At 36.9% G+C, this 14125-nt stretch overlaps 1 protein-coding gene across 8 annotated transcripts in view; it reads left to right on the forward strand.

Moving 5' to 3' along the window:
* LOC100578611 overlaps window positions 1-14125 on the forward strand; it is a 240159-nt gene that overhangs the window by 119293 nt on the left and 106741 nt on the right. For all 8 annotated transcript variants that reach the window (XM_026439300.1, XM_026439301.1, XM_026439299.1 and 5 more), the window contains exon 5: window positions 5949-6065. In XM_026439300.1, coding sequence (XP_026295085.1) covers window positions 5949-6065 — 117 coding nt within the window. The remainder of the gene's footprint in view (window positions 1-5948; window positions 6066-14125) is intronic.

Raw genomic sequence — 14125 nt, forward strand, 5'->3', positions numbered from 1 at the left:
AACTTCGTTTGATGGACGACAACGCGAGGCTGGTGGCGGAGTAACGAAACAAAGGTATACACGCGGAAAAGGGGGAGGAGGGGGAGGAGGTGGAAGGGTGGAGAGGACGCTGTACACGGGTAGAATCGTGGAAAATAAAAAGCGTCCAATTTCCTGGGGATACCTTGTCGGATCTGGCTACGCCGTTCTTTCTTTCTTTCTTTCTTTCTTTCTTTTCTGTTTCGTTTTGTTGTTCACTCGTCGACGAGAGAAAGAGGAGAAAATTTTTATCACGCGATTTTGAATATCTGGCAGATGAAAAACGAATTCTAACGATCTAATATTGCTTTTATATAGAAGATCCTTTGCTTTTAGGATCTTGAACTTTTGATTCGATTATGATTCGATAATCGTTAGGTTATAAATCTTTGAAGCGAGATAAAAGCTTTTTTGATTTGATACTTGTTGAAGATGAGACTTTTTAGATTTATCAAGGATGCTGGAGTCTCAAACATTAGATTAAGTTTGCAAATATTGATTTTGATTTCTTACAATTTTGCATAACGATGAGTCAGTTTTGATTAATATTGATAATTAAATAACCTTTTTTAAATTCTTTTTTAATAATTATTCTTACTCTATCAAACGATCTTCGGTCGTATTAAAAAAAAGGAAAGAAACCGAGGAAGAAAGCTCAGTAAATCTTGACTTTTCCCAAGGTGTTTCGTTTCCGAAAACTAACGGACGGCGAAAAAGTGGTTGATCTGCAAGTCAATTGAAACGAGGTCTCTCGAACGGCCGTCTTTTAAGTATTCCCGGTTTCTTTCCTCCTTCATTATTATTCCCTTACCCGCAAGAATGTTTCTCCCTTTCTCCCTTTTTTTTTTTTTATTTCATAGTGAATCGTTACTTCTTGAACGAGGATAATACCAAAGAAGCGAAGGAGAGAAGTCCTATATCTCTTCTACATCTCTTCCTCTCGACGCAAACAATTCCTCCAGTTCCTTCCTTTAAAAAAAACAAAAAGAAAAATAGATGAAAAGCTGGAAATAATGAAGTGAAGTGGCGTAAAAGGAGAAAAAAAAATATTATTCGATTGTCCGCTTCTCGAAATCATCGTAGTCCACCGTGAGCATTCTCATCTTCGGAATAAAATGGAAGCATCACAGCACCCCTTCCGCCAGTTTTACCCTCCTCCTCTCCCCGATAAAACATTTGAAAGGCTCTTCTATCCGAAATGGCTCGCGAAACGCGCAATTAACGCCCAATTACCCGACCGGTGTAGTCGGTCACCGCGTAATTACATTCACTGCCGTGCCCTTTAAAACACGCTTATTTATGCACTCTCATTTCGGCGGCCGTTCGCGCGTTTATGGTTTCCGGCACATCGGTAAAAGCAGCAACGATAAAATCGTCGATCGCCGCCCACAACGAAGAGTAGCGAAAAAACTGGAATGGAGTGAATTCTCTTCTGTTCGAAATTTTTCTTTTTCTTTTCCTTTTTTTCTCGGAGAACATCCTCCGCTGGACATTTAGCACTCGTATCGAGTAAAAGTCTGACTTTTTTTTTCGACAGAGTTTTTTTATTACGAATTCTGACGAACACGTTGAAGCACTCCAATGTGTTTTTGTCGCACTTTCTTCTCTACTTGACACATAATGCCGCGTTACCGGGATTATCTTTCTTTAGCGACATTCTAAACTTTTGTACCAACAATGGTCCAACTGCTTCCATCGAGATGACTCCTTTCTGCCGTTGTATTAACCGTGTAACATTTCGACACGAGAGAAGACATGAAAAAATTTTGAATTGCGGAAAAATATCTTTTAATCAGAAATAAAGGAAGTGTATTCTTCTTATCGAAGAATAAAATACTTTCGCGTATCGTTGTAATAAGAGTAACAACGTTTCGCTGCAAATCTTATATATCCTGAAAGATTGAGAAATCTGATGATATCTTCGAATGAATTTTGAAGAGGAAATGTCGAATTAATCGCAAGCAAAATGTGCTTAAGATAGAAAAGCAAATTTCTAGAAAGAGATACAACGAATAACGATAACAAATGACGACGAATAATAACTTGGACTAGGATATTGCTTGTTTCTTTTTTTTTTTTTTCCAATGTTTTCCATGTTTCACGAGCATTAGTTAAACAGATCGCGTGAGAGATAAGAATTAATCATTTCTCAGGTGCATTTTTATCGAACGAGGCCAGCCAGGAATATCGAATCTCGGTGTTATTATTATTTCATCGAAATTTCGCACTTCCCGCCGGGCTATACTTTAAATCATCCCGAAAAACCCAGGCCATGAATGTCGCCCCGATAATTTTTTCCTAATTAATTACCGCGGCAATAATTCTCATCCAATCGTCTGGAAATCCAGTTGGCGCGAATCGAAACGAAAACCGTCAATCATGATAATGGAATAATTCGATACGTTCCGCAAACTTGAAATGGAGATAAATAAAAAAACAATTTCATTAATCACAATATCGAACCCGTACAATCGTCCTTAACAAAACGCAAATTAAAAATTGTATTCCGTATTAAATAAACAACATCTTAGATAAAAAAAAAACTTGATTACATTTATAAAATGAAACGTTCCGAAGGAAGTGGATGTTGAAAACTGTTTCCATCCAACATTTATGAAAAAAATAAATCCTACTCTTTAAATTAAACGCAAAATTAACGTACATGCAGACGCAATACACGTACAACGTAGCCGTACGAATTGCAACGCGCGCCCGTTTATCTCAACGACAACGAACGAACGACAAATTGAACTTTTATTCGCTAAACCGCCAACGTACGAAAAAAAAAAAAAGCGCAGCAAGTACGAAACGAAAGTATTCATAAAAGTACGTACGTATCAATTAAACTTTTCCATCCTCCCCCTCCCCCTCCAATGGTTAACAATGGTATATACGAAGGAGAGACACCGAGAATGGAAATTAAACCGGATTTAATAGACAGCCCCAGGTCGAAGCCGACTGCACGACCCGCACCGGCATCAATAACGTTAATTAACATATCAACGAGACAATCCCGGAGATGCGTTTCCCGGTGGTAATACCTTTACTCGGGGATGAGGGTGAGGGGGGGGGGGTGAGAGGGATGCATCCCGTGTATCTGAGCTGGCTCATTCAAATCTTGATACACCGCGTACGTGTACGTGTGCACCGGCGTGGCTCTCGGGGTTCCATTGTCGCATCAAGGGTCGGATACGTGACCCCATAGTTCACCATTGTATCGGACGTATGGTTTTGAATTAATTGCCACGCGGCATCGACGAGCCCACGGATTCGATTCCCATCCCTCCTCCTCCCTCGCGTATTTTCCATCCTCGCTAATCCTCCGGCTAGATAAAACTTTTGATTAGAGTTACGAGCACGGAGATAAGCGACTTTTATCGATCGACGCGAGAAGAGAAAAATTGCTCTTTCTCTCTTTATTTTTTCGTATTGTATTTAAATACTTTATTTTATATATTCTTCGTTATTTCGTTTTGTACATAGTTGGAAATAGTATAGTGAAATGTAAGGATCGTGAGGTAATAAATTTTGAGATATTATTTATATTCGAAAATTAATCGATTAGTCAATAAGTGGCAGGATATAGGAGTGATTAAAAAAAAATCGAGAGTACTCGTTAAAGAATCCGAAGAATTTGTGCGAGTTCGTTTTTTAAGCCACTTGTATAAAGGTTTAATAAGTAAGGTTCCCGTTAATCAAGAAACTTTCTCATACCGTGTACACAAACATTTCCCGCAATTTCTTCTTTTCCCATCCTTTCTTCGAACTGAGCGAGTTCCAACTTTCATCCTCGTCCTCTCCTCCTTTCACCTCTTTAATTCCTCGCTTTCGAAATTCGGGTTATTTAAAGAAACCGTGCGGATTCGAATTTCGTTGCCCGATTTTCTGAAATCCAACGGTGCCCGGGGTCCTATCCAAACACTCGTTATTGTATTTTCGAATAATGGGGGAGAAGAAGAAATTGTATAAGACGTGCTGGTGGGTTACGACCAATCATGCAAATGCATCGAATCGATTCTCGTTCTTTCTTTTTTTTTTCATTTATTTTTTCTTTTCTTTTTTTTTTTCTCTCCCATTTCAATGCACCGACTAACTAACCGTGGCTGTAGGCCAGACTTCAAAAGAATTAATTTCCATAATTATCTTAATTCTCGTCGAGGATAAGAGGAGCCTGGCATTTTCTTTCTTTCTTTCTTTTTCTTCCGTGAAACGGAAGTAATTACCAGATTACGTTCCTTTTTTCGAAATACCATATATGCCATCTTCCGCAATTCGTTATAATGGAAATGATAGCCGACGTCGTTTTCATTTCGATTAACGTCGAATTCTAGCAAATAGTTGGATAAAACTCGAAAACTCTTTCCATGGATCCTTTCAGCATCGTTGCTTGGAGAACTTGGAGAACTTGGAGAATCAGTTCATTCTTCCAGGTTTTTTTTTCATCGGAGAAGCTATCTTGTCAGATCAACTGCGAGATTAACGTTAAAATGGGAATGAAAAGTCTGTTCATTGGAGATGGTTTTACATTGCTGGTTAGATACCTAGAAGAAAAGTAAAGATTTCTTTTTTTTTAAATAATGTTAAAATGTAACATTTTATCAAGATCTTGTTCTTTGAGAGATTTATTAGATATAAATTGAAAAAATATATATAAGATCTTCTTAAATCTAATCTAATTACCATTATAATTGTTTATTATTATCAATTGTATTTCTCCATTCTCTGAATATATTTTTCCATGAAAAAGATGTTCTTGATCTCGTCGAAAGATTATTCTAAAGATTAGTGATTCCAGAATCGAACAGAATTGAAAAGATATCCCAATCATCCTCCATGGAATTTGATTAAATAAAATTGTATCGAAATATTTCAATTTGTTCGAGCAAATCTGAACGAATTTTCGATAAAATTAAAATGAATTTCGTAATTGACAAATCGGAATTCTAGATTCTATTCCGACGAATAATAATCATGTTACATGGGGCGTCTCCCTTTTACGGAAAGTCGAATTGAATCAGCACAATTCCATCAGCGTTACGTATAGCCCATTGCGTAATCGTTCCAATCCACAACCATTTACGAACGCAGCCTTCTCGTGGAAAGGAGAACGAATCCTTTGAAGTCGTTCCACGATCGAAGAAGCAATTCTTCCCTTCGAATCAAACCTACGACTACGGTCGTTCCATCCCGAAAAGTGAACTTCGTGCTAATAATAATGTATCTGGATGTGATTCCATTCTTCGATGATGGGTTTAACGTTAAACTTTGAAGTATAATCAACTTGAAAATAAATGAATTAAAGATACATTCTAATCTAGATTCCGTTTAAATTGTAAAAGTAAGGGACGATTTAAAGGATAAGTGTTTAAATACTTTTCTTTCTTTCTTTCTTTTTTCATTCGTGACGAAATATATTTTGCATTCGATAGAAAATACGTTCATTTACTTTTTTTTTAAGATAAAAAAATAATCTCGACGAGATCATAGTGGAAATATAGGGAAAAAGAGAGACGAATCAAAAATGTGTTTGGTCCAATAACCAATGCGATCGTCAATATTCCAGAAATCGGTATCGAACTACTACGGTCATACGTGATTGGTATCGGCTCGTACGACCCAAGGACTATTACTGTCTATTCTGCTGATCTTGAAACTTGCCAATACCATGTCGATACATCTCGCGGCTATTAAATTTCCCAACTCGATACTTGTTTCCATCGAGATTCTAAGATTATTTTAAACCAGGGATCAAATCACTTTTTCCATTCTCCAAATTCTCTCTCTCGTTATTCAACGAAAAGAGAGAAAGATAATAAACGATGGAATGGAAAAAATATCAAAGGATAGAAAGGAGGAATTAAAATTTTTATCGTTTTTATAAATTGAAATAATTAAGCTTACTTAACTAACGTGTCGTCTTTTTATTGCAGATGCGAGGGTGGTTGGCTGCAACTCGAAGGAGGTGGACGAGTTTGCGGCCCCAACGAACGCTTCGATCGACCTGTCGTGCTGTTCTCCGACAAATCAGTCCCGATACTCCACATGCAGTGAGTCACATATTGTTAAATATTCGTTACATAAACACCACGCTCCTTTTTTTTTCCGATTTATTTCGTCCTACTCGAATAGGAAGCTCCAAAAAAAAATCGAAGTTAAATATATAACGGATCCTTCTTTTTATTTCCTCGACACGATACGTCGTCCAATAGGAGATAAGTTTCTCGTTTAAACTAACGTATTAACGAAGAGATTCGTTTTCAATTAACCGTATTATACCGTTCTGCATATTTTAACATCAACAGTACGTGATATTACGCGATATCGGCAATTTGCTCTACGGTAAAAAAAAGAAAACTTCGTTTTCCACGTGTTATCGAGCTCGTTCGTTTCAATAACTAATGACTAATAATCGAAGCAAATATATATATATATATATATATATATATATATATATATATATATATATATATATGATAATCGAAAACGATAAGTAGAAACAATAAAATTGGTAAAGATAAACTAGAAATAGATTATTGGAAATATAGGAAGGGAAATGGAGAAGGAATTGAAGAGATCGTTGCAATCACGATTCGCGTTACTTACAAATCACCCCGGGCTGTAATGGAAGAGCGCAATCGGAATGAATTGCTGCTTTACAAAATCGATTTAACATCGTTGCGCGAATTACCGTGGACGCGGAGGCCGACAACGACGAAAGAGATAGAATTCTGGCTCCATTACGAAATAGGAACACGTTCTTGGCTAAGTGCTTCTTATTACTCCTACCCCCGGCATCGTTTCACTTAGTCCAACGAACAGCGAAAGCGTTCGCGTATCGAATTTTACCCTTACACCCCTACCCCGCTTTTAACTGTGATCGATGGAAAAAAAGGAATATTTTTTTTTTTTTTTTCCCTTAATCTGCGAGAAACTAACGAAAAATTTGCATCCAATAAAATTTCAATTTTGAAATGTGCATAAGATGATTTAATTACGAGGGAAATTAAATAAAATAGTATCTATGTATGAAATAGGGAAAGGAGACTTTTTTAAAATTTGGTTGTATTAATTGGGTATTTCTCTTTTTCTTGAAATTTTGAAACGTGCACGCGTTAATTTAAACGCAGTCAAAGGAAAAAAAAAAGAAATAATAATAAATTGTTACGAGAGAAATTAATTAAAATAATATTTATAAAATATTAATTGGGCATTTCTTAAAATTTTCCTAAAAATTTTACTCTTTCTTTTTCTTGAAATTTTGAAAACGTGCACAGAAGAAAATTAAGCAATGGAGAGTATATCCTTAAGAATATATCCTTTTCAGTCTCTGTAGTAATTAATTGGATCTTTTTTCCTCCCCCTATTTAATGCTCCTTTGTTTTTTTGAATTTTGAAATGTATACAGTAGTTTCAACGCGGTCGAAAGTAATAACTTCCGTTAGAAATGGAACGAAACAAAGAAGAAGAGGTATCCGTAGAATATATACTTTTCTGAGTAAAGAAGGCTCTGCAGTAATTAATTGGGTCTTTTTCCCTTTGTCCACCATTCACGCGGCGTTATCCGGCGTTTTTACGTGCCTTCATTTAAATGCAAATTAATTTACCTTCTCACGAAACGGAACGGACTTACTCCATCGTCGACTGTTTCCAAGCCGCGATTACTTTTCGTTAGGAAGATCGTGTCGAGCGTTAAACTCTTCTCCTCCCCTCCCCCTTTCTCCTCCCTCTCTTCTCGATCATCGTTAATTGCGTCCTCGTAACGCGATTAATATTTCAACTGATTATATCCCTCCTCCTTCGTTCGAGTTAACAGGATGGATGATATTTAATTGACAATGTAAATTATTTTACGATGCGATTCAATTAATTACGAAAAGTGGATGGGAGCGTAAATTGATTTAAACGGATTTCTGTTAAACATTTTTCTACCAAAATGTCTGATCATTTCGATATAATCTATATTTCCTTAATATATCCTTCTTGTCGTTCAAATTTTCAAATGATTTTTTAGGATTCAATTCAGTAATGAAAGATTGATATTAATATTTACTGATATTAGAATTCTTTTATATTTTCATATTTTAATGAGTTGGAGAGTTTAAAGTCCGAGAGATGGATAAAGTAAATCTGTAATAAAAATATCTTTGCTACTGCTAATAAGAAATACTTGTACATTTTTCTTTCAAAATATTTATGCATGTATTTTTTTTCTCCCTCGAAAAGACTGTACTTATATTACTTTTCCATCAGGCTCTTCATTCAATGAAAATATTTAGCATTGTTAAAAAAAATATAAAAATCTTCGATCACTTCTCTAAAGGATTCGTTAGTAAAAATATTCAATATTTATTACAATCTCTTACTTGCAATTAACTCTATTCTAAGTACTCTGTAAGATTCATCTTCAACTAGAAATTCGGTAGAAATTCGTTCAAATAATTCTATAATCGTTTCCCGTAGAATGTTCGAAAAGAAAGAAATAATTGATTGTCAGATTAGAGGGCGATGAAGCATAATTTAAACGAAAGTATTCGTCCCTTAATTGACGAGAGACTATGAGAAAGCGCAACTATATATCTGGAAAACGTTTTTCATTATAGTAAGCTTATTAAATATTTATGAAGGAATCACCATCCTGCACGTATACATAAAACATCAGCGTTTTCGCTACGCATCTTATACTCTTTTTTCTTTTCTTTTCTTTTTTTTTTTTTTCATCCAAAGACGCCTCTCTTCGACCCTCGTGATTCTTCCTCTTTTTTTTCTTCTTTTTTTTTTTTTTACGCTCAAAGGGCCTTCGACGATTTTCATAGTTTCCCTTCAGAACGCTTTCGATCAACTTTCGTTTCTCGTCGTCTCGCGTTGTTTAAACAGGATTCTGACAAAGGAAATTCTATACCTCGTCCTTTCGCGACTTCGTTAACTGGAATCACGATAATACTCTTATGAAATTTTCTTCTTAGATCTTGCAATTTATAACATTGCCGTCCCTCCCCATAGACGACGCTCCCCTTTCATTCTTTCATCGCGGAAATCAAATTATTTACATCGTTACAGATACTTATATCTGTTTTCTTTATACACGTTTTATACGCATTTTGATCGTTAAGGTTTTTTTTTCTCTTTTTTTTTTTTTTTCCTTTTGTCTTAAATCATAATACAGTTGAGAAGTTGGAAAACGAAAAACGAGTTTTTGAAGTACAAAGTATTGTCCCGTAATCTAAAAATGTCATATCGTTTTTCAACTACTTTTCATAATGAAACGCATTACATCGCTCGGTCGTGGAGGTAGTAAGAATTTCACGAGAAATTCAAGAATCGTGACAAAAGAACACCAGGGCCATTATCTTAATGATCCAATGAATAATATCCCTACCGACGTTCATTACTTTGATACACAGGGTATTCGCGTAATTATTAGTCAGCGTTTTTTTTTTTTTTTTTTATTCATGAACGTTATCGTGTATGGAAAAAGTGAAAGAGGAGAAAGTTTCGATATTTTCTCTCTCTCTCTCTCTCTCTCTTTTTTTTTTATATACGAACGATACAATATCGCATGTTTCAATTTTCTCGTGCTCGCAGTGTTTTTCGTAGAGCAAAGTTGATTTTCACTTTTTGTAATCAACGCAGTGTCGCATTTTGTTATGCTCGCAATATTTAAAAAAAAAGAAAAGAACGAAATTTCCATTTTTTTTTTTTATTTTTGTAACAAAACGTTACATTTACCTTCGTGTCGATAGAAAAACGACCGTCACAAAATCAATCATCATAGCATCTTCTATACTTTTTGTCATATTGTTCGAGTTATTTCCATCTTATTGAAATCTATTATCAATTTCATCAAAGAATCGTCACGACGTTGATTCCAATCGATCATTTCGAACTTCGTATCGGTGGTCTGTCGATCGTTTCACACACATGTGTGTGTGTGTGTGTGTGTGTGTGTTTGTGTGCGTTTCTCATCTAATCGCGAGAATTGTCAATTTTACGGGCAAGCTAACAATTCGCCGAGGACAAACGCGTTTTCAAAATAAATAAATCGACTTGATTGCGCGTATAATCGGTCTCGGTTTTGCGGTCGGTCGACGTTCATGCGACCGATCTAGGACGGTTCATCAATTTCATAAATTGTCGCGTGATCAGCCCGTGGATCCACAATAATCGAACTAACTGCGGACCGACTTTATTTCCGCCCACGTGTATGCTGCGGTGACGTTAATTGGAAAATATGGAATCGAACGATTAACCTTACCAGCTCGTCAACTATAATCATTTGTAGATGATCAATCCTCTTACGAATAGAGAATAACATTATTACTTTTTCTCTCTTAAAGTATATCCTGAAAATTAGCGGCTGTTTATAAAGAATCGTGAACTTTTGAAATTTTTAAAAAATTTCGAAGAGCATTTAATAAACCGTGATTGCTATGGCAAATCTTCTTTGCAAGAACTCGAACTGGTTTTTTGGAATCGAATAATGAACCTTACCAGTCAATTATAATCATTTGTAGATGATCAATCCTTACGAATAGAGAACAGTATTACTTTTTCTCTCTTTCTCTTAAAGTATATCCTGAAAATTAAAGAATCGTGAATTGAAACATTTGAAATTTTTAAAAAGTTTCGAACAAGAGGTATTTAAGAAACCACGAAGGAATCAATAGTTTCCTCCTCGCAAGAACACGAATTGATTTTTACAAATTCGCCAACTATGAGCCTTTATCCCTGAAACATCACGTTATTATTTAAACGACGGTAATCAGGAGCAGCTGTTGTCGAAATAAAGTGTCTCTTTAGCGGGAGGGAGGCGAATCTGGGGTGTTGTTCGCGAAACTGCGACAAATTGTCGCAGTTGTGAATCTCTGGTGGGAAAAGAGAAAATGAAAGAAGAATGAAAGTAATAAATAGGATGGATCGCTTTTGATACGTGAAAAATAACGTTCGTCCTATTGCAAGTCGGTTTCAAATCGGGATTCGGATGATGGAGTTCGGCAGCCGGCCTCCTGAAATTTATATAACTTACGAAAGTCGAGTGTCACATGGCAAACCGGAGGCGCTCGACTGGCATAAATGCGCCACGACGTGATTTATGACGTCCAACTTCCTTTAACTTTCGCGATCTCCCCTTTTTCTCTCCCCGAATTCGTTCGTGTTGCACGTTAAGGACGCTTCCAAGTCGTTCGAAAATTACTTGGATGTCGGTTGGAGGGTCGAGGATGAAAGGAGGGAGGGGGAGATCACGTTTGGAATTCACGGTCAAGATCGCTCGGAGGTTAAACTGGATGGCCGAGATCATTGGAGGATCAAAGCGGAAGATCAAGGTCGCATGATCATTGAATCACGTTATAACGTGAGTCAGAATCACTCCAAGACTAATAAAGAAGGTCGATTTTTCTCTGATCTTCAGCTCCAAAATATTATATCCATTCTAAAAATCGATTCGCAAGGTTGATCGAGATAGAATAGCGATTGGACAAGAGTAAAAGAATAATCGTTTCGAAGAGACAGTTCGACTTGAAGATAACAATAATAGGATCAAAAAAGGAAAAAAAGAAATTATTCTTCCGTGAAAAGGATGGCAAAATTAGATTAGATTAGCAACTGAAAATCAAACGGGTTAGCGTAAACAGAGGATCATTATCGGGGAAATTAATTCTCGTTTAAAGCCGAAATTATCGATTGAAATCCAATGGAATGTCATAATCGCGGCGAGCGTCGAAAGTAATAAGAGCATTAACTCGGGCCGATTAGCAATGCGGATTTAGCCGGGAACTGCAAATTGCTCGATTTAACGAGCATCCCCCGTAATTCGACTGTCGCGATTTAAAATTCAAAAGGCAGGGGCCGCGCTCGATATCGTACGTATAATACGATATGCGTTGCCGTTCTCGCCCCCCTCCCTCCCCCGTGTCACGCGTGGCCAACCCCATTTCCCGATGGTGATAAAAAATTTCGTTTCTTTCCACGAACGTCGTTCGCTCTCCGCGAAACAAAAACGAATTCCTTCTTTCTTCGTAACAGTGGCCGCCTCCATTCGATTCGAAAAGTTTATGCATTACGTCGCTTTTTAACCGCACACCCTGTATATAAGCTTTAAAAGTGGCTACACGATAAAGGTTATAATAAAGGTTGCGATCGGAGTTGTACGGCGGAATGGAGAAAGTTCGAAAAGATAAAATACCGTTTGAACGTAGTGTATCAGTCGGTGAATATATTACGTATATATATTTATATTGCGCCTCGAATGCACTTATGCATTCTCTCTTGAAGCGGCTACTCCACGCGTTGATTTTTTACCTTTGACTTTCGATTCGAAAGAGAGAAAAAAAAAAAGCTTCTCTCGGCTTGGCTTTCTCGCAAATTTTTCTATTTTTCGACGAACAGCTTTGGAGATTTGCAGATGAAAGGGAAAAGTTTGTTTTCGACGAGAAAAAAAAAAAAAAGATACGTATCGAACACCTTTTTCGACTCGATTCTAATCTCTTTGTAATCACCAGATTGTTGATATAAAATCGAGAAGGAAGAAAAAAAAATTGAAAAAGAATTGGTTCGGTTCCAGTTAAAAATCGGATAAAAGTGGATCGTCCCTCGTAAAATCTCAAAGTAGCTGGCTTCAAGTCTCTCGAAATAACATTGTGATTACGTGGCCAAAGCGAAGTAGGCAGAGTTATCATTATTACCGGAACAACGGGAATTACACATTTTGATTCGATCCACCGAGGAATGGTTTTATATACCGTTAGGAGAAAAAAGTTAAGTGGATTTTGGAGAAGAGAGAAAGGGGGAGGGGGGGCACGTTGGCACGGGAACGGGCGAAATTCCATGAAACGAAATCGCTATCATCTAGCAGAGAGTTTTATATCGAACGGTTATACGGAGTTAAGGATAAATTAAATGCGTTACGTAGCTCGAATTTTCTAAACCGTTTCCTAATCTATCTCGTTTCAAATTCTATCGATTGACCATTCTCTCCTTCTCTTCGATGTATCGATACCATCATTCTATCATCGAATCGAAAAATAATTGGCATTAATTTTCATTCGATTCATCGACACGCGGCAAGGATCAGAGATTAATTTTCGAATAAAATTTCTTCTTGATCGCGAGTATCGTTTTCGTTTCACGCAGTGTAACTTGGATGAGATCGATATCTCGACAAAGGAAGGAGCGGGCAGGCGTGCATCATACGATCCATTAGACGAGTCAAAAGAAGCCGCGAGGATGAAAGGAGGAGGGGAAAGACTTTTTCCATTCAGGCTTCTCGTGTCGTCCCCATCGTCAACTTCTCCCTTTGCCGGATGAAACTTGCAAAAAGAGTCCTCGTGAAAGGCGACGCGTGTATCGAATTTACCAGCGAGAAGGATTCTAGCCGCAATTCTGGAAGAAGCCACGAATTCGTGAAAACCGCGTGGCGTGGAATGGCTGATCAATGGAAATACGTTTACCGTGTATTGTACGCGTATTTGTAAGAATTTACGAATGAGAGTGAAAGTTGGTAGTTAATAGAGATTAGTAGAGAAAAGTTTTGAAGATACTTGTAATTTTATCTTTACGTTCCATGCAAATTTTGATACTTTGATTTATCTTTTCGGAGGATTTTAATATGAAAACGAGTTTTGGAGTGATTCTTGTTCTCGAGAATAATTTTTGCTCTCGAAAAGAAAAGAATTAATAAAAAGAAACGCGTATTATTATTACTTTTATTCGAGAACTCAATTTGTTTCGTAAAGCGTCATCATTAAACTCGCGGTAGCAGAAATCACGTGAAACACCTTCTACGATATTATTACAGTAAACCATATTTCATCCTTTTTTCTTTCGTTCATTTAACGTCGCTTTATTAAAATATCGTCACTCGTTAAAATCTCGCGATTTTAGAGTTTCGAGGCAAAGAGAGCCCTTATTAAAGCTCAAGGCTATAAACGGAGAAAAGAGAGGCAGCGACGTGGAAAATTCGAAAAGGGGAGGGAAAATGTTCGAACCAACGATACGATTTTTTAATCTCGATGCGAGAAAAGAAAATGACGCTCGATGATGGAAAAGCGTGATGAAAGGAACGGAAAGGATGACAATTCTCGTCGAATCTCGGTTTTCCGCGTTCGAGGCT

This window comes from Apis mellifera, linkage group LG2 (assembly GCF_003254395.2).
Source record: "Apis mellifera strain DH4 linkage group LG2, Amel_HAv3.1, whole genome shotgun sequence".
In the NCBI taxonomy this organism is placed as follows: Eukaryota; Metazoa; Arthropoda; class Insecta; order Hymenoptera; family Apidae; genus Apis; species Apis mellifera.